Source organism: Peromyscus maniculatus, chromosome 1 (assembly GCF_049852395.1).
Source record: "Peromyscus maniculatus bairdii isolate BWxNUB_F1_BW_parent chromosome 1, HU_Pman_BW_mat_3.1, whole genome shotgun sequence".
In the NCBI taxonomy this organism is placed as follows: domain Eukaryota; kingdom Metazoa; phylum Chordata; class Mammalia; order Rodentia; family Cricetidae; genus Peromyscus; species Peromyscus maniculatus.
The window spans coordinates 208,801,353-208,819,700 of NC_134852.1; the positions used below are offsets into that span (position 1 = coordinate 208,801,353).

Sequence of the window (18,348 nt, forward strand, 5' to 3'; positions counted from 1 at the left end):
CATTATTTTTATCTGTCTCTGAATGGGTTCTTTCAGAGGCATCTCAGAGATGGCCTCAGCTTCATTGTTTGTCAGGTTTTAAAGCATCCGCAAAAGTGTGTATACAGAGAGACACACACTTCAGATTGTTCAAGGAAGGGCCGGAAATCCACTAACATTTCAGGTAGCGTATTTGCGGCCAGCATTGGCTAGGAATGCCTTCAGCTTTCACTAAAGGGATCCATACTGTTATGACAACTGCTGTAAACACCCCCAAACAAAGAGGACTCCACATCTACTACAGTCGGCTGTGACGTGAACCCAGGGTCTTCCACCTCTACCCAATAGTCCCAGGTTTTAGGTGCATTCTAGAAACTGCTCCATGCTGGCCTCGAAAGGATTTTCAAGGAAAAAGTAGGCAGGCCTTCTGTCTTGGTGAGTGTGAATGCTGGCCTTCCATGTAGCCTGTGGTGCAGAACTGTTGAGGATGTGAGAGAAACTGAGGCCTGATGCTTTAAAGCAGACAGCCTACAATGATAGGAATTCTTTCCATTTTCTGATCTTTGTAGTATCTTGGTCCCAAAAGAATTTACAGCTATTTGCCTAAATACATATATAACATAGTGAAAGCATAGATATAGGAAATGAAGCCAGGACTGGCCGTACCTACATTACGCATGTGTAAATGATGGACCGCAAATTTATCCCCAGGCCACGGGCAACCAACTCAAAGAGAAATGGGTTCAGCTACTTGAATCAACAGCTGTAAGATAAAATCTAGATCTTTCTCCTTCCACAACTAGAGAGAACGGGTTCCTCTGAGACCGTGCCATAGCACACGTGCTGAGCTGGATAATAAATGGTGTCCTCGGGTGTCCTTAGAGGACACATTGTGAGTCCCACTGGTCGCTTCTTCCTGTTCTTGGCTCTTCTGTGGACCAAGCCAGATGAGGGCACATGTGTGAACTGACATAAATATCCAGAATTGGCTTGTCTGCTCCCAAGTGTTTCCAAGAGGCAAGATGCACCCCTGCCTCCACACACACCCCTCACCCTGGTCCTCAGGCTTCTCAGCAAGCCCTTTATGTCAGCTGGACCCTCGACAAGTCTGCAGTGTTCATCAGAGCCTATCCTGTCATCTGCTAGCCAGTAGGGGTTCAGATTTCACCCACCACTGTGAAAAGGAAAGCTGGGAGCTGGAGGGCAGAGTCCCCCAAGAACAGCAAAGGGTTGACGTTTGCAACCAGCAGGCTGCCTTCAGCTCAGCCCCACGAGACGTCCTTCTGACTTGTCACTGGTGTCCCCTGGCTGCAGCCGAAATGGGGCCGTGGTGCAGAAGCAGAGGGACTTCTACAGAGCCTCCCTGTCAGCTCAGTTTCTTCATTATATCAGGTCTCGGTCCCAGGTGCCAGTCCTCAAGGATGCCTGGGTCTCCTTGTTATATTTTCTCTTTCTTTACAGGTAAAGAAACAGGGACATAGATTTCTCAACAGACTATGGGTAGAGGCAATCCTGCAAACCTTGTTTGCCATTCAGTGTCAGTAGAGACCCCTTTTAACACACTTCATAGAAGGGGAACAGCCTGCTGTTAGAAACTACTAGCAGGCCTTCTCCAAGCCAGGATGATGTGAAGGTCAAAGGGGCTACTGATGTGCAGTCTGGGCCTGACCTCTGACCTCTGTCTGGGCTTCTGATGACCTTGGGAGTGTCTATAAAGGATATACAGGTTGGTTTGTGAATACTGTAGGCCTCTCCCTAGCCTTTGGCATGGTTTTTAAAAGCTGGTTATGGGCTAAGTTTGGAAACTTTCAATGCAGGACCAGGTTACTGATGCTCACCCTCTCTGACTTCTGAGAGGCACAGGGTCAGGAGGGCTAGGCTTCCAGGCTCCAAGAGGGGAAGGCCCAGCTGCTACACAGCCTCCCTGGCTTCATTTCAGTTTGTTCTCAGTCATCATTAGGAGTCTCAGACAAGACCCACACATTCTGTCTGCCCTACAGTGGTGCTTTGTTTGGCCACCAGTTTAAGAAAGTGTTGACTTAGTTGCCAATATTTCAAATGTGAGATTTTGTAGACTAGGTAATCTGGCTCCCAGGGTAAGAGCAATGCTCAGCCTCCAGACAGACATATGTAGTCATGACTTGTCAGGAGTCTAAGGAGTCTGGGGCCTCTCAAGCCAGGAGGGCAGGAAGGTTGCTTCTCGAGGACCGGGGGTGGGTGGGAGCCTTCAGGAACTCCCTTGCAGGATACTCAGCAGGATCTGGAAGGCTGAGAACCACCAAACCCGTGGGTGTGGAGGAACTCATGCTGGCTCAGACACTGGTGATAGTCTGCTCTAGGCTGACAGCCTTGCCAGGGCCACCCAGTAGTGGGTGTCATCTTCTCCCTTGGTGGGCCTAAGCCATCCAATGGGGGTCCTAATAAATGAGAGTCATCGGGAAAATGAAATGACATCATGGGTGCATCAGCATCCCAAATTAGAAGAGGTTTCCTTGAGGACACTGTCTCAGCCTTTCCCGTGGTCATCAGTGAGGACAACCTGTTCCCCCAGCTGATTTCTTCTTCCTCTGACTCCAGCAGTCACGTTGAATTACAGCTTCAGCAGATCTGAAGCCTGCCTGTGACATGGCTGCTCACCTATAAAAGCTAGGCAGAAGTAATTTGAAACAGGCTATGGTACAAGGCCAGTGCAGACCCTTGTGAGAAGACATTAGTGAACTGCCTCCGAGGATGACTGCCATTCCCCCATCCTCATCTCTCAGGTGATCACCCCTAAACCTGGAGTAGATGAGTGACATTCCTTGAAAGGCTCAAAGGACACACCGATGTGCTGGTGAGTGAAAAAATAAATGAATAAAAGCTGTCAGAACACACTATGGTATCAAATCAGGCCATTGATTATCATCTTAACTTACTTTGTATTTACATTAGACACTGAGGAAAGAGCTGGTTGACTTTGGTTAATGGTCATAGCATATGTATTATAGGCTGAGAGTCCATGATCCAAAATCTTCTACCTGAAACAAATGTCAATACTCAGAAAGGTTCAGATTCCAGAACATTTCAGATTTTTGTATTAAATATATTCAGCTGGTAAGATCTGTTTAAATATTCCAAAATCTTCTTGCTGCAAGAATGTTATGTAAGGATACTTCAGCAGAAATGGTGAGATAGAGACCTCAGGCCTCATCCTTTAAAGAACTAAAGGGGGAACAGATTGAGAGGAGCATAAGACTGCCTGGTGTGGTGACATACAACTTTCATTCCAGCACTTAGGGGACAGAGACAAGCAGAGCTCTGTGAGTTCAAGACCAGCCTGGTCTGCATGGAGGATCTATCTCCTAGACGGGATGTCTTAGAAACTGAGCAGTCTGTGTTTCATGAAAAAGGTACCTTCTGAGCTCCTCTGCTTTTCTCTGCCAGCCTCAGCCTGGAGTGTAAGACCACTGTTTCCAGGCACCCCATGATGCTCTTCACATTATATGGAGGTGGAGACTGCTGACAAGATTCAAGTTGCCATTGTCTGTAGACATGCATGTGGTGGTTTGAATGGGAATATCCCCTCTAGGCTGCGGCATTTGAACACTTGCTTCTCAGTTGGTGGCACTGTTTAGGGAGATCTAGGATATGTAGCCTTGCTGGAGGAAGTCTGTCTGGGGCTTTGAGGTTTCAAAATCTTTCGCCATTCCCGACTCACTGTCTCTGCTGCTGGCGTGTGGTTCACAATGTGAGCTCTTAGCTGCTGGTCCAGCTGCCACACCTCTGCTTCTGCTCTGCCTTTGTAAGCTCCAGCCTTCTGGAACCAAAAGCCCCATGAACTCTTCCATAAGTAGCACAGGATGAGTAGCACCAGCCACTCTGGTGAGGAGGGATGTCCACATTAACTAAGACTGGTCCTGGGCTCCGAAGAGCTTTCCTTGGACACATCCTCAGTCCTCTCAGGGCGTCACTGTTCTCTCCTCTAACACGAAGAGTCTAGGCCTAGACCCAAAGACCTTTGCCAACTCCAGCAGCCTGCAGGCCTGGAAGGGACTGCACACACCTTGCCTTTCTGGAGGGTCATTATTTAATTCTCTTCAAGTCCTTTCCAAATCCTTTGATGGAAGCAAGCTGCCTTGATCCTATGTGAAACTGGTAGCCAGCAAAGCTGCTCTCCGGGCCTCCTGCTGTCACCAAGTCCAGATTTAAGGATGGCAGTGGCCGTGGCACCCAGGCTGCAATCTGATGTACACATTGAGCAATGCAGAGCTTGACGTAGCTACACATCACTGATCAAAACCCCTTGGACTTCTCAGTGTGTCTGACAGGTACTTGTTGGCTGCTTTCCCGGGCTGGGGAGGGATCCTGAGCCAGCCAATGGGACAGCCTCCCTTCCCTTTTGATGTTGATGCTCCCACCTTGGAGACAAGGCTCAGCCCTGCTGGGGAGACTGTCAACACGAGGCCCCACTACACAGCAACTGTGGGAACAACAGCCTGGTGAGCTGGACAGGCAGCAAATTCCTCACCTGTCCCTGCTTCCCCACCAGCCCCTGGAAGTTCCCCAGGCGGCTTTCCACTCTCTCATTTGCCCTGAAATGGCACCTCCTGTTACAGAATTATTTGCCAACTGCACATGCATTAAAGGGCCTTAGCTCTCAAAGTGCTGTCACATCTTTAATGAGTATCCCTGATAGCTGATGAGTTGATTGACATTGTTTGGGAAGAAACTGAAAGTCGAGTGTCATGAAGTAGCTTGCTCCAGGTCACTCCAGGCAAAGCCAGGATTGTGGGCACATGACAAATTGTCCTCGCCCTGGCAAGGCTCTGATTACAGCCTTTGTTGTCAGCCGTCTGTCACAGGTTCTCATTGTGGTGCCCAAAGCCCTTGTGTGCTAGGAGCACTGGGTTCCCTGTCTTCTTCAGGGGTACTTGGTCATACTTTGCCATAGCTTTCAGTGTGGCTTCTGTGACATCCAGAAGGACTGCTGAGAGGGGCCGTGTCTCAGCAGCTCATAGCTTTGAGGCTCAGGGTCACACTCTGAGTGTGAGGAAAGCAAAGCAATGTTGCCTACCCAGCCCACTGCCCATTCCTCTGGGTCCCTGATATGGTTTAAATTTTTATGTGATTGAAAACATTCAAAGAATAGTTTTTGTTACTGGAAGATCATATGGAATTCACACATTCCTAAAGTTCTGTTGTAACGCAGGCCATTTTTGTTTATGTCACATCTACTCTCTACAAGAGCAAAGCTGAATAATTGGGACAGAGGTTGTGTTTTCCACGTGGCTGAGAGCATCTAAGTTCACATGTGGAGCTTTTAACTTCTAATACCTCAGAGTGTGACCTTCCTTGTGACATTTGCTAAGATGAGGCCCTGTAAGAATGGGGTGCCCCCTAATCCAGTGTAACTGATGTTATGAAAGATAAAGATTTGCCTATGGGTTTGCACACACAAAGAGCACCTCACGAGGAGGAGTGTGGGGACCAGAGTGTAACTGTAAACCAAGGATACTCAGAGATTGATAACAAGCCACAAGAAGAGAAGAGTGCAGTGGGAACAGTCTCCCTGGAGACCTCAGGAGCCCGCACTGACAGCACCTTGACTCTGGATTTCTAAGCTCCATAAAATTACTATGATTGCTGTCTAGCCCTTTACAGAACAAGCCTGCAGGTCCCCGTTAAGCTTTGTAGAATTTGGGAATGGGGTCTGAGCCCAGTTGTGCCAGGACTCAGGTCCTAGCTCCTGTTCTTGGATTCCTTGCTAGAGAGCTTGCTTGTGTCTCCATCTATCAAAACCCGTTCTTGTGGTGGCCCTCCTCAGGGCTCTCAGATCCTGGACTACATCATGATTGATGTCAGCAAATGTTACCTGCTGGTGATGGCTTTGAAGGATGGTCCAGCTCAACTGTATCAGGCCAGCAATGGGCAGACCGAGGTGGCTTCTAGATCATGCACCCTCAGTTCCCACCTTTCCGTGGCTTTGGGAAGCTGCTCACTCTGCTCATGAGTAGAAATTCTCATTCAGAACTAGAAGAATGCATAGTTCCTGGAGTCCCTGGGTGCTCTAGCAGCATACAAAGGTTCCAGAGAATGCTCTCAGGACTGCCTTGTCCTTTAGGGAAGGACTTGAGATAAATCCATTGTAGGGTGCAGGGAGGCAATGGCGAAGGGAACAGTGCCATGGAAAACCATCATGATACCCAAAACAAGATCCCAGGTCCACATGCCGGCTTGATAATTTCCAAGGCTGCCAATCAACAAGCCTTACACTAAGTGGCTTCAGGAGCCTTGGAGTCTGAAGCCAAGAAGTTTACTGGGCCATGCTCCCTTCAGAGAGTACAGTCTTCCTTGGCTGTCCTAGTTCCTGGTGTTACAGGTGTTCCTCGGCTTGTGGTAGCATAGCTCCAGTTTCTGTCTACTCTTCCATGGCCTTACTGCTGTCTCCCTGTGTACCCTGTTGATACAAGGATACATGATTTTCAAGATTCTTAATGAAGACCCTTCTTCCAAACGAGGTCACCTATGAGCTTCCAGGTGGGCTGGCTTTGAGGGATGGGGGGACACTGTCCAATCAGTAGAGTCAGTATGGTTGAAAATTTCCAACTGAAGTTGCCCGCATCAAAAGGCCATTGCTTGTCTATAACCGAGAAGTTTAAATGGGACCCTTCAGGTATCAGGCTCACAGACAGATCCAGGGATGGATGTGATGTCTTCAGGGTTTCGTCTCTTTTCCGCTGTCCCTTGACCCTGTGCTCCACTGGCAGGGGACTTGCTTCTCTAGCACCATGAGTGGAACTGTCTTCAGTAGCCCTGGGCTACCGTTGCCCCACAATCAGACCCAGCGGGGGGCGGAGGGGGGGGCGGACGCTATACTTCTCTCTTGGTTCTCTAGGGAAATCCCCAGCAGACTGTGTGGTTTGGGAGTCAGACCAGTTTTTGAACACGTGTTTGTGCAAGAAATGGAGGTTTATAGTTGGTAAGGCTTGCCATATTCTACCTGTGGAACCAAGATGAAGCCCATCCAGTGCAGGTCCAGGGATGGTGCTGGGTGTGCCAACTCCCATGTGCCCCAGCAGGTGAGGGTATCTCGGGCATCCTTTCCTGACAGTGGCTAATCCTTACACTATGCTTGTGTACAAGAAGCCCTTTGGGGTCACAGTATGTCTCCCAGATGGACTCAAACCTCAGTCTTCTAGGATCACATGATCCCCTGCCTCAGCTTCACAAGTAGCCAGAACTTTAGGTACCTATATTGCCACACCCTGAACAAACTCTTTTTTTTTTTCTTCTTCTTTTTTTAAAACATCTCTGCCAAGCTCTGTGTCAGAGGGATACAAAAGATGAAAGAGATTCAGGCTGTGGAAGGGCCACTTTTTACCAGAGAAAACTTCACAGAAACAGAAAAGCAGACACCTGTGTGGCTAGCGTAGTGGGAAGCAAAGCGCAGGGAAATCCAAGCTTGAGACCGCACAGTCCGGAAGCCCTTGTTAGAGGGCGCCGCAGATCAAAGTCTCCGTGTGGAAGCGCAGCGACTCGGCCTAAAGTGCCTTTTGGTTACAAATAATAGAAGACCCAAAGCAAACAGTCGTGAAAAATGAAGTTAATTTATTTTCTCATGTTAATCAAAGTTCAAAGGAAGGGTGGCTTGCTATAGAAGTTTATCATGCCTTCAGGTGGGGTCCTGGTTGTCTGCCCTTCCATGGGCCAGCTTGTTCCTTAGGCTGACTTCCTCCAGAAAGTAAAATGACTGCCACGGATTGTGGCCTAACACTGGCATCCCAAGCTGTCTGGGTGACCCAGCCTTCACAACAATGCTGGGCTGGCTCAAGTCACTGTAGCCAGGGAAACGGAGTTCACTGCCCATCGTTGCTTAGGTCACAGTTCTACCTGTGGAGCCGGGTGGCGTGAGGTATTGCAGCCAGTCCTTACCTGTGACTCTGGGGACGCAGAGCGGCCTGGGCAGCTTGCTGAGAACTCCTCAGGTGGGCACCATTGCTCGTGAGCACTCAGAAGCCTGAGGCCCAGCTGCAGAAGCTCCGGTTTTCAGTGAGAACATTTCTAGTGCAGACAGAGTCCAGCTTTGGACTGGCAAGATGACTGAGTGGATAAAGGTGCTTCCTGCCAAAGCTGCTAAATTGAGTTCGGTCCCAAGCTGCACATGGTGCAGGGAAAGAACCACTCCTCGAAGTTGTCCTCCAACCTCCACATGGACAGACAGACAGACAGATGAGTGCAATTGTGAATTTTATTGAAAAAAAACTTTTGAAGATAAAGAGCCCAAAATCAATCTTCAAGAAAGGAATTATGGCTTTCATCAAACCCTGGCTTCCGGATGTGTGCCCAAGCCCCGCTGTTTAGTGGTCCTTCCCTTGACTCAGAAGGGCAGTAGTTATGCTGAAGTAACAAGCAGTCCCCAGACCTCATCACCTTAGAACAAGTCCCCTGTGGGCCCAGGAGAAGCCACAGGGCAGCAATCCTGGGGGATGGCCTGAGGGGCGGCCCTGTGTCCTGTCACCGAGCTCTCAGTTATACATTGAAATAGCGAGACCGGAGTCCATCCCACTAGAGGATGGACCGCTGGAAGTCAGCTGCTTCCTCATGGGAAGTGTGTGTGTGTGTGTGTGTGTGTGTGTGTCTGAATTTCAGTGGCCAAAGTAAATCCCGTACTAATACACAACACCAAGGCCCAGCAGGATGGTGAGTGCTGGATGCAGAGGGGAACGTGGGCATCTGAAGAAGTGCCTTCAAGAGCGCCTGCTACACTGTAGTCCCATGCCCTCACACAGGAGATGAGGTGGCTGCCTGCCTCCTTCACTTGAACCAGACTTCCATGATTCTGCATGCCACACACAGGAGCTGTTTCCAGAGGGGAGGAGACTGGCAATGGAAGATTAACCGCTCCCTGGGTTCCACACAGGGATCAGTATTTTCAATAATACTGTGTGAGTTTAACCTCAAAGTAAATGGTTAATTCATCTTATATCAACAGCACTGTGATTCATAATGTAAACTTGGGGAATTTTTGATGTTTCAGGCCCACATTCCTTTTAATTTGCCTCTGCATTCTTTTAAAGCCACAGTTGCTCACTTGATAAAATACAGCATGCAAATGCACGGGTTTCTGCCTGGAGGCGATTTAGCCTGGCTGGTTCAGTGGATGTCTTCTTTCAAGTGTATACTCTTTCTTAAATTATTTACTGGGTAAACACACTTTGCATTTTCAAAAGGGAGATTAAGACTGCTTGCTGCTGGCCTGGTGGAACACCATGGCCCCTTACGCAGAGTTAAGAGCAAGTTATTGGGGCTGCCCCCAGACCTCTTCCCGGCCTTGCTCTCAGCGCTCCTTGACCTGGCTGGCTTTTCCCATTCCTCCCAAGTCCACAACTCTGCATCCAGTCCTGTTGCCAGAGCAATAGGGACTGCCAGCAGCAGTGGCCAGTGACTCTTCTGCAGGCTTCCTCATAGCTGGGGTCTGCCACTGCCAGCCTTTTCCTCTCTCCCTGCCGGCTCAACCCTATCCACTCAGGGGGGTCATTTTCTGTCCCTAGAAAGACATATTTGCCCAAGTCCTTTGCAGCCCAACGCTGGGTGATGGCCCGGCCAGTCGGGTTTACTCTGCCCAGCTCTTTACCGTTCTGTCCCCTTCGTCTCAAATGTCTGGCAGCCCTTTCTACAGAAGCACCCATGTCTTCCACCAGTGCACCCCCAGGAGCCGGGGTGGTCAGTCCTTCCTCTAGCTTCTGGGAGAAGAGCCACGGCTGCTCTGAGAGGGCACTGTGGTGGGGAGGAGCTCCATCCTTAGGGGCTCCTTTCAACTTTCCCCTTCATCCTTTCCTACCCTGACATTTTCCTGCCAATCAAATTTGCCCAGATTTCTCCTGCATCCTCTTTAGAATGAGAGGGTTACAGTTCCCGGAGGCCACAGTCTGTGGTTTCCTTCCTTAGAGAGTTAGTTCTCTGTCCTGCTCCCAAGTGCTGGCCACTACATGGTGTCCAAGCTTCAGAGGTGAATTCTCCATGTTTTTTTACAGGCAGATGCCCCGGAGCAGCAGGGGGCTGATGATAGGGATACCAAGAAGGGGAAAGCCCAATTAAGAACAGCTAAGATTTGGGGACTTCTGTGTGCTTATTTTACTACCGTGTTCCAGATTAAACCCCCATAATTAAACTTCTCAGGTGTCCATCTTGGGTGCTTGGGGCTCTCATCCCACAGAAAAGATAGTTGTCACCCACACTGTATAAAAGACACACTACCACGGCTTACCTATGGCAGAATTTGTTAAGTTTTCATGCTTTGAATCTGTTTCACTGCTGAGATTCAGTTTTGCTGATTTCCTTTGTAAATCTGACATGGGTGACTGTGGAAAATAGAGATTTGAACAATGACTTCAGCAAACAGAGCTGTGGGGACCATTCTGAAGACTTGCCTCCCTTCCAGAGAAAAGGAGAAAAAACAACTTGAGTTTTAAATGAAGCCTAAGTAGAACCACTCAGTGTTCCTAATTAGCTTCACTTTAATAAACTGTGACGCCCCGTTCTTATTTACTTATGGGGTAGGACAGAGAATCCTTCCTGCCTCCTGGGTAAATATGGCCTGTTAAGTCTGAATTAGCTGTCATCACAGAAGAATTAATGTCCGGCCCAGGCTTTCTAGTGGGACAAGAAGAAATAAACAAGACAGATCTTCCCCGAGCCTCATGTGATAAATGAGGACAGAGCACACCATTCATCTCCTTCGAGAACAGTGGACATGGGTACTGAAGCAGTTTTGCGGAAGACGTGTCAGCAAATGGCGATCATTTTGTAACCTGTCAGGGAGAGAGGGAGCCCGTCCTGTTAGGGGACACAGGGGAGTGGGCCACTCTAATGGGATGGCATCCATCCATCTGTGAAGAGGGAAGGGTGGGTGAGGAGTACCCCACCAAAACTGCAACCTGCTGTCATCCTCCATCCCAGCTGCAGGGACCCTGTGAAGGTTCCTCTGCAAAGATGCAAAGACCGGCTCCCTGCTCAAGTGGGGCCTGACTCATCCTCACATCCCCCTCCCTGTGGAAGACCCTGTCCAGGGTCCCATGTGCATAGGAGGACACAGAACCCCACATGTGCCTCTGAGCAGGTGGGGTGGGCAGCCTGCCAGACGGCCAGCCTCTCTGGGTTTCTATTTCCGTGCGCTCTGTGAGAGCAGCTAGCGTGGGCGAGGCTGTTTGACCCAGGTTCCCTTTGAAAGGCTCAACAAAGCATTGTGGTGTGCGACCTCTTTTCTCCGAATGAGGTAACAAATTATGAAATCACTTCAGCGGAAGCACGCTGCAGGCATCCAGAGCGTGTGTCTCCGCGGCTTGTCTTTCTGAGGTCAGCATCTGCAGGGCTGGGCTGGACCAAGGGACCATCATCCCCTAGAGGGCCCACCCACAGCTGCTTGCCAGGCACCTTGAGGACTTCCTGTTCCCTCTCATTTCCATCTTTTTACACCAGGGAGCATATGTAACATTTCCTCCTGGCTTGACGAAGCCATGAGCCACACTGACAGGTGACGGCTTCACAGCCTAAGCTGCAGGTGTGACACTTGCTTCTTAATCCTCTCCTCTCCCTGCGAAGTCTCTCTCGCTTTTCCTGGGGTATTTTTGCTCAGGTAAGTACCTCACTGACACATATTTCTTTGGAGTCTTTTCCTTTCATGGGAAACACTGAAAAAAAAAGAAGAAGTGAGGCTTGTCTCACATTCTAAATTAAAAAGAGATGCTCACGTGGGGCCCTTGATCACGTAAAGAGGCTACATGGTACCCAAATCCTGGCAAGCCCTTGATTCCCCTTAGCTTTTTGGTAAGCATTCTATGACCGCAAGCACTGTGGAGTTGTTCATAGAACTGGTAGCTCGTGTGTGTGTGTGTGTGTGTGTGTGTGTGTGTGTGTGTGTGTGTGTGTGTGTGTGTGTGTATGCGCACTCTACCTGCCAGGCTGTAGTTTTAGCCAACTTAGCTTGAGCAGTGTTCGTCAAAATGCTGTTCATTTATCCATGGGCCTTTTTCTTCTCTCTCCCGCAGAATCATCCAAAACCGCATCCTGCTCGTCATCCTGGGGATCATCGTGGTCATCACCATCCTGACGGCCATCACTTTCTTTGTCAAAGGACACTGATGCATCTGCTCTCCCCTGATAAACAGTGATCTTGTCTTGTTCTGAGTAATTAAGACAAAATGGTCACATGAATCATTCTTTTGTGCTGACAGGCCCCAGGTGACCCCGTCTCTCCCTCCCCACTGTTCAGCTGGAGTGCAGAGAGTGTAAAAATGTTTTCTGTTCCTGTCTGCATGTGGGTTGATTCCCTTTCTGAGGTTGGTCTTTGCCCAGACTTGTTGTTTTTTGTAGGTAAAGGTGAATGCTCATTTGCCTTTAGGTAACTTCATCTGCTGTCCAAAATAGCTTTGGTAGCACTCTCCTTGCCTTGTGGACATGCCTGGGGTCCTGGTTTGAGAGGGGACAGGATGACTCAGTCACAGGAGCTTCTGTGTGTCATGTACCTCTCTTTACCAGAAAGGTTTTCTGTGATGTCCATGGAGAAAATGCCAGAAAAATCAGAGGTCAGCCCCACCCTTCCCAGCATAATGAATACAGCCATCCTGCCTAGGCTACTTTATTGCAAAGGAGAGGATTCACTGTCACTTGTGCAGGAAATTGACTTAGCACTTTCCCTGGTTTTTTATTATGTGTGTGTGTGTGTATGTGTGTGTCTACATATATATGCAAGAAATATTTACTCACCTTTCCAAATGCCATACTCCCCAGAATTTGATGGCAGTGTGAGAATTGGCACAATAGTTAATTGTGACCTCATCTTCCCTGACCTGGGTAAGCGTGTCTGTATCTTCTCAGTTTTAATCTGAGCGCAGTCAGCAGCAGCCCTCGTGTATACAAAAGGTCTGAGAAGGTTCTCTGCACATCCCTTCCAGCATGGGTATTTCAGAGAGCATGGGCAGGACTCCTCTGCTGGTGTGAAGTTAGCAATGTGGTGGGTGATAAAATGAGAGAGTCCTGTAGGACAGTGCACTAGGACAAGCCTTGGTGGGAAGTGTTCGCCAACCCCTGTCAAACAATGAAGAACCACAGAGTGCCACAGGGAACAACTGTCAGCAAACCTGCCTCGGTTCTCTGCAGTCACCCTCTGCCACACTTCGGGATTTTCTTCCCTTTCTTTCTGTCTGAGGTAACCAGGAATTGTGTTCAGAATGTGTTCATTTGTGATCAGGCTTAAAAGTTGCCCAAGTGAGGTCATTTCCCTCTATCATGAAGCAAAATGTGTTTTTCTTAAGACTTCATAGGCTCTTACAGGTCTGTACTATCTTTTTAAAATATAATTGGAAGCTTTGAATTCTTGAAAAGCCAACCTGTTCCCTTCATAAAAAATGCTAACCACCTGTGTTCGTGGAGAAAAATCACGCTGTACTTGACCTCCACCACACACACACACACACACACACATGCACGTGTGTGCAAGCACGCGCATGCGCGCACACACACATACTCCGAAGAGAATCATAAGGTAGAGAGGAAATGCAAAATCTACCAGAGAAATTGTGTTTGTGGAAACTGGCCAAGGCCTGTATGTGTTTGGATAAATCATTTATTATTGTGTAAATAAAGGTGTAGTCTCTGTGTCGGAAGGGTGGGATTTTGGCTGAACGAAGTGGACAGCAGAGCAGGGCCGGAAGCCGTGCTGACTCTTCTGCCAGCTAAAGAGAGCAGCTCAGCGAGACCCTCTGCTGCTGGTAACTGAATCTGGGCATCCTGAGTGTATAAAAGAAACCATTAAAAACAAGGAGACAAACCAGCCTCGAGCGTCCGCAGTGCTGATGCTGCTGAAGTGGACCAGTGCCTCTGGTGGCCTCCTTGGAAATGGGGGTTCTCAGTTAAGGGTGTACTGAGTTCTAAGCTGTCTCTCCCACCTGCCTCCATCTTCCACTCGGCAGCGTCTTCCCAAGGCACCTCCAACAAGCAGGGCGGAGCTGGGCATTGGCACTTGCTGGCCCCCAAGTATTTCACTGAGGCCTGCATTCTCACAGAAGCATATGAATGAGGAGGAAGGGGAGCAATCGCCACTCACCTCTCAGTGGCTTTCTCTGCCCAGTTCTTTTCTGGCTGTTGCCAGTGATTTGGGGAGTGGAAATCTGTGAACATATAACCCTTGGACCCAGCAGCTCCATCGCATCCCCTAGAGAGTGACCACCTCACTCAGGCCTGGCCCACTGGCAGTGGGCACTGGCCTGAAAGTCCCCTGACCCCCTTCTGTCCTCCTGATGCCATGGGAAGAGCACAGCGCCCTGGGGCTGGGGTAATACTCTCCCTCCCTCCCTCCTTCCCTCCCTCCCGTCCCACCAGGGAAGGAAAGGAGTATGCAAACCTGAAGCAGGTGTCTGTGTGGAAGGTTTTCTAGGTTCATATTATGTAGACTTCTGTTGTTGCATATTTGTGAAGTTGGGAGCCTTTGTTTAAGAGTGTGTGGGAGGTAGGGGGAGGGCGAAATGGCAGCATGGAGGAGGAAGAAGAGGAGGAAGCCCTCGCCATATAAAATTCATGCAGACTAAACAGTTTCTGGGACAGTATAAATAAAGCGGATGCAACCCCGCTCCAGAATCAAAAGCAATTTAATTAAAGTCTCTTAAGTTGTAAAGAGTTTTAAATGTTCCGTGTTGAAGGCGGATGCCTGCAGATGCAGTGGATCTGACGTCAGTGGCCAGGCCTGGGCTGCGAGGCCATTTGCTATTCTGTTTCAGGCAGGCTGGATTGTCTTATTTTGGAACCAGCTTGGTGGGGGGTTTGCTTTGCTGCTGCCTCTGAGCCCTGAGCTTCAAAGGCTGAAATTAATGGCGAACAAAATTGTGCGGCTCTGGCCGTCCCATGCGGGGCAAGCCCATTGAGGGTTATCATTAAGTAAAGAAATAAAGAGGAAAAAAGCCCTGCCTGCTCCAAAAACCTCATCAGATAATGACCTCAGTGATTGGGTTTTCATTACCAAACAGCATCCAGAGATTATCAACTCACGGAAGAAGGGAGGAGGAAAGAAAGGAAGAGGCGCGCACCGCCTTTCTCCCTCTCTCCTTTTTTTTTTCTGCACATCTTTTCTTTAAAACTGTCAGATCATTTCAGTATTTCAAATCCGAGGAAAACAGCCTGCCTGCTGCTGTATTTGAAGTTGTAATGGTGTCAAAAAGTCACGACTGACTGACAGCCGTCAGTCCCAGAGGGGCTCATTAAATCATAAAAACTTGACAAGGAAATAATTGCGCATGGCCAGCGACTTGGCGCCTGTTTAGACGGTTTTATTGTCTTTCATTATCAGTCCCCGCCATTACGTTCATTAACAAATTGCATTAAACAACTGTTAAGGGCTAATGATTTGTTTATCGCTTTTTTCTATTATTATTATTTAAACATTAGCTGTGTCATGTGGTACCCAGCAGCCTCTTGCCATCATCTGACTGAATATTTTTCCACTCCGAGCCCTGGGTACTGTTGGAATATGAAATAGATTATTCATTACTCCCTCTTTGCCACTGATTTGGTTTCATGTAGTGTCTTCCACAGAGAAAGATGAAAACTTGTCAAAAATAGGTTATATCTTATTCGAAGGGGCAGCAATAGCAGCAGGTACAGGCACACTTTAATATTTAATTAAGGTTGATGTTAGCCCCTTTCAATGACTTCAGCTGTAAGTTATATTTAAATGCGGAAGAGAAAAATAATTGTTCTTAATTTGCAACCTGTACGGCAGGCACTCTTCGGTGGACTCACTAGAAATTTAGAGGGGGAATTTTTAAATAATGAAATTTCCCGTCATAAATATTTATAGTCGTTTGTCTACGTAGCTGAGAATTAAGTACAAGTGACGATTTCCTCATCACTTTGGTGTGAACTGCTTAGCCTCTCCGGGCACTCCCAGCTCGGGAATAAAGGAGGCAAAATGTCTAGCGGAGAAGTCCACAGCCAGGGACTCTGGGTTGTCTGTGGCCCACACTGCTTTCAAAGGAACGACTGAGTCCCCAGCCCGAGGGCCGTTGCCTTCCCCTTCAGCTGAGTGAGTGGATGGGAGACGGTGGTCTGTGGTGAGGGCAAGCAGGGAAGGCTTAAAGGAAGCTGTGTGAGTCTGGATGGCTGGCACGGGAGGTGGGCCGAGGTGCCTCGGCCTCTGTGCAGTCAACTAGAGCTCGTTCCAAGCCACGCTTCCCTAATGGGTGACGGGAGCAGCCCTTCCTGTAACTTGCCACTGATGGGCTTTTCCATGCTGCGACCTCAAGGGGCCAGAGACGATGGAGCCCTATCATGGCTACCTGAGATCAGAAGTCCGAGGGTTCCTCGTGCCATGTCCCCTTATTGTATCTGATCACCATTTTGTTTAGTTTGTGTAACTATGGAAACCACAGCATCAGGGCTGGGTACCTCTTCTCCATCCTGTTCCTAGTTCCCCTCTCCTGTCCTATCAGAGGCAGATCCCAGATGGTCCTGCAGGAGTCTTGAGCCAGCCAAGAGGTGTAAGATCTTGTTTTGAGTCTCCTTAATCACTGTGGATGTAGAAATAGTGTCCACACCTGGGTCTGGAGGGCCTCGGGTTAGTCCACGTTAGTCACATGACAACTCACCTCCCTAGAGTCACCTCCATACCCCAGCAGAAGACAAACTAGAACCATTTTTCCAGTGGAAGGAAGATCATGTGGTAAGCCACCCCTGCTGAGACAAGAAACTGTCCTCTATCTTGCCCTCACCCAATGCTGTGACCCGCTGACTTCAAACCTGACCCAAAGCTTAAATAAATGTCCTTGTTTCTGTCTCTCTCCTGTGATGCATCCGGCCCAGCCTAGTGGCATCTGCCAGTCTGTCCACATAGTGATCCGTGGGCCAAGGTGACTAGGTGAACAGCTCCATGAAGATCTTGGAGCCAATAGGCACCACACCAAGATGTTCACAGGTGTCCAGGAGCATCCAGCCCGACATAAAATGATTGTGTGACTGGAGCCGAGGCAGCCAGGGGCATCCTTCCCACCATGGAGCCTTATGATTCCAGTCAGGGCTTGCTTACCAGAGGCAAGTGGCAAAAGCAGGATGGGAATGTCATCCCGGACAAGAGCAAGAGAGGTCCCGGCAAGTAGCATCCTGAGCCCATCCTGCCCTTCCTCAGGAGGAGCCAGTGAAGGGAAAACGGGGGGCCCGGGCCCAGCTCACCCGTGCCCTTTTCTGAATCGCCTCCTTGTGCCACAAAACGAGGGTGGGGGGGGCAATCCAGGTGAGGGGGAACCGGCTACAGGCAGAGCGCAGGCCTGTGATTCTGCAAACTCCCAACCCCCGCCCCCTTTTCATCCAAACAAGGCCCTTTGGCATGAATAATAGCTAGGGAGGCTGGAAAGGAGCGAAGCTGCCTTTCCACCAGTATTGATCCGCAGCCTGCGCATCCACCAAGGGCTGCCTGGGCTTTTCCTGCGGGCAGGACCATACCAGGCCGCGCTGCAGCCTCGCTCCTCCCGGGGCCTCCCCCAGGTGTGTTCAGAAGGAGGCGGTGCCGGAAAGGTGGGGCGCAGGGAGCCCAGGCGGCTTCGATGCCTCAAAGTTGTTGTTTTCAACTTATTTTGCCACAAAATGCCCTTGTTAGAGGAAAACAGATTTTTTTTCATGATGAGCCTCCACAGAGTTGAGAATGAACACATCCTCAGGCGCCAGCTTCTCTCCACATGGGGCTGCCAAGGGCCGAAGCCACAGGGGTGTCTGGGCCGACTGAAGAAGGCCCTACCTTGGGTTAAGCACCTGACATACCTTATTGAGTCTCTCTGGGGACCCTCTCTGCCTTCCCCTGTCCCAGCCCCACCCCCACCCAGCTATATCTCACCTCCATACAGAAAGTTCCAAGACCTTTGCCTCTGGAGGGACACACTACTATGAGGTCAGCTAGGCACTTGTACAGAAAAACTCTGAAATCCCACCACTGCACTCTTGGCTTCTGACTTAGGGTGCTGGGGAAAGCGGATTCGGCCTTCCTAAGTGGCCTCAGGTGCACCAGTGTGGTGATATATTGTGTCCCCCAATATATTGTGTATCCTAATAAACTTATCTGGGGTCAGAGAACAGAACAGCCACTAGATATAGAGGCCAGAAAATGGTGGCACACACACCTTTAATCCTATCACTTGGGAGGCAGAGATCCATCCAGATCTCTGTGAGTTCAAAGTCACACTGGAAACAGCCAGGCATGGTGACCCACGCCTTTAATCCCAGGAAGTGATGGTAGAAAGCAGAAAGGTATATAAGGTGTGAGGACCAGGAACTAGGGATGGTTAAGCTTTTAGGCTTTTAGCAGCAGTTCAGCTGAGACCCATTCAGATGAGGACACAGAGGCTTCCAGTC

The 18,348-nt window shown here is 49.3% G+C and overlaps 1 protein-coding gene across 6 annotated transcripts in view; it reads left to right on the top strand.

Annotated features, from left to right (window-relative positions):
• Vti1a (vesicle transport through interaction with t-SNAREs 1A) overlaps window positions 1–15,351 on the top strand; it is a 317,257-nt gene extending 301,906 nt beyond the window's left edge. For 5 of the 6 annotated variants that reach the window (XM_076563324.1, XM_076563330.1, XM_076563327.1 and 2 more), the window contains one exon: window positions 12,006–15,351. In XM_076563324.1, coding sequence (XP_076419439.1) covers window positions 12,006–12,099 — 94 coding nt within the window. In that variant the 3' untranslated portion in view covers window positions 12,100–15,351. The remainder of the gene's footprint in view (window positions 1–12,005) is intronic. The other variant, XM_076563328.1, reaches the window with a different exon arrangement.
• Window positions 15,352–18,348: the final 2,997 nt, after the last annotated feature.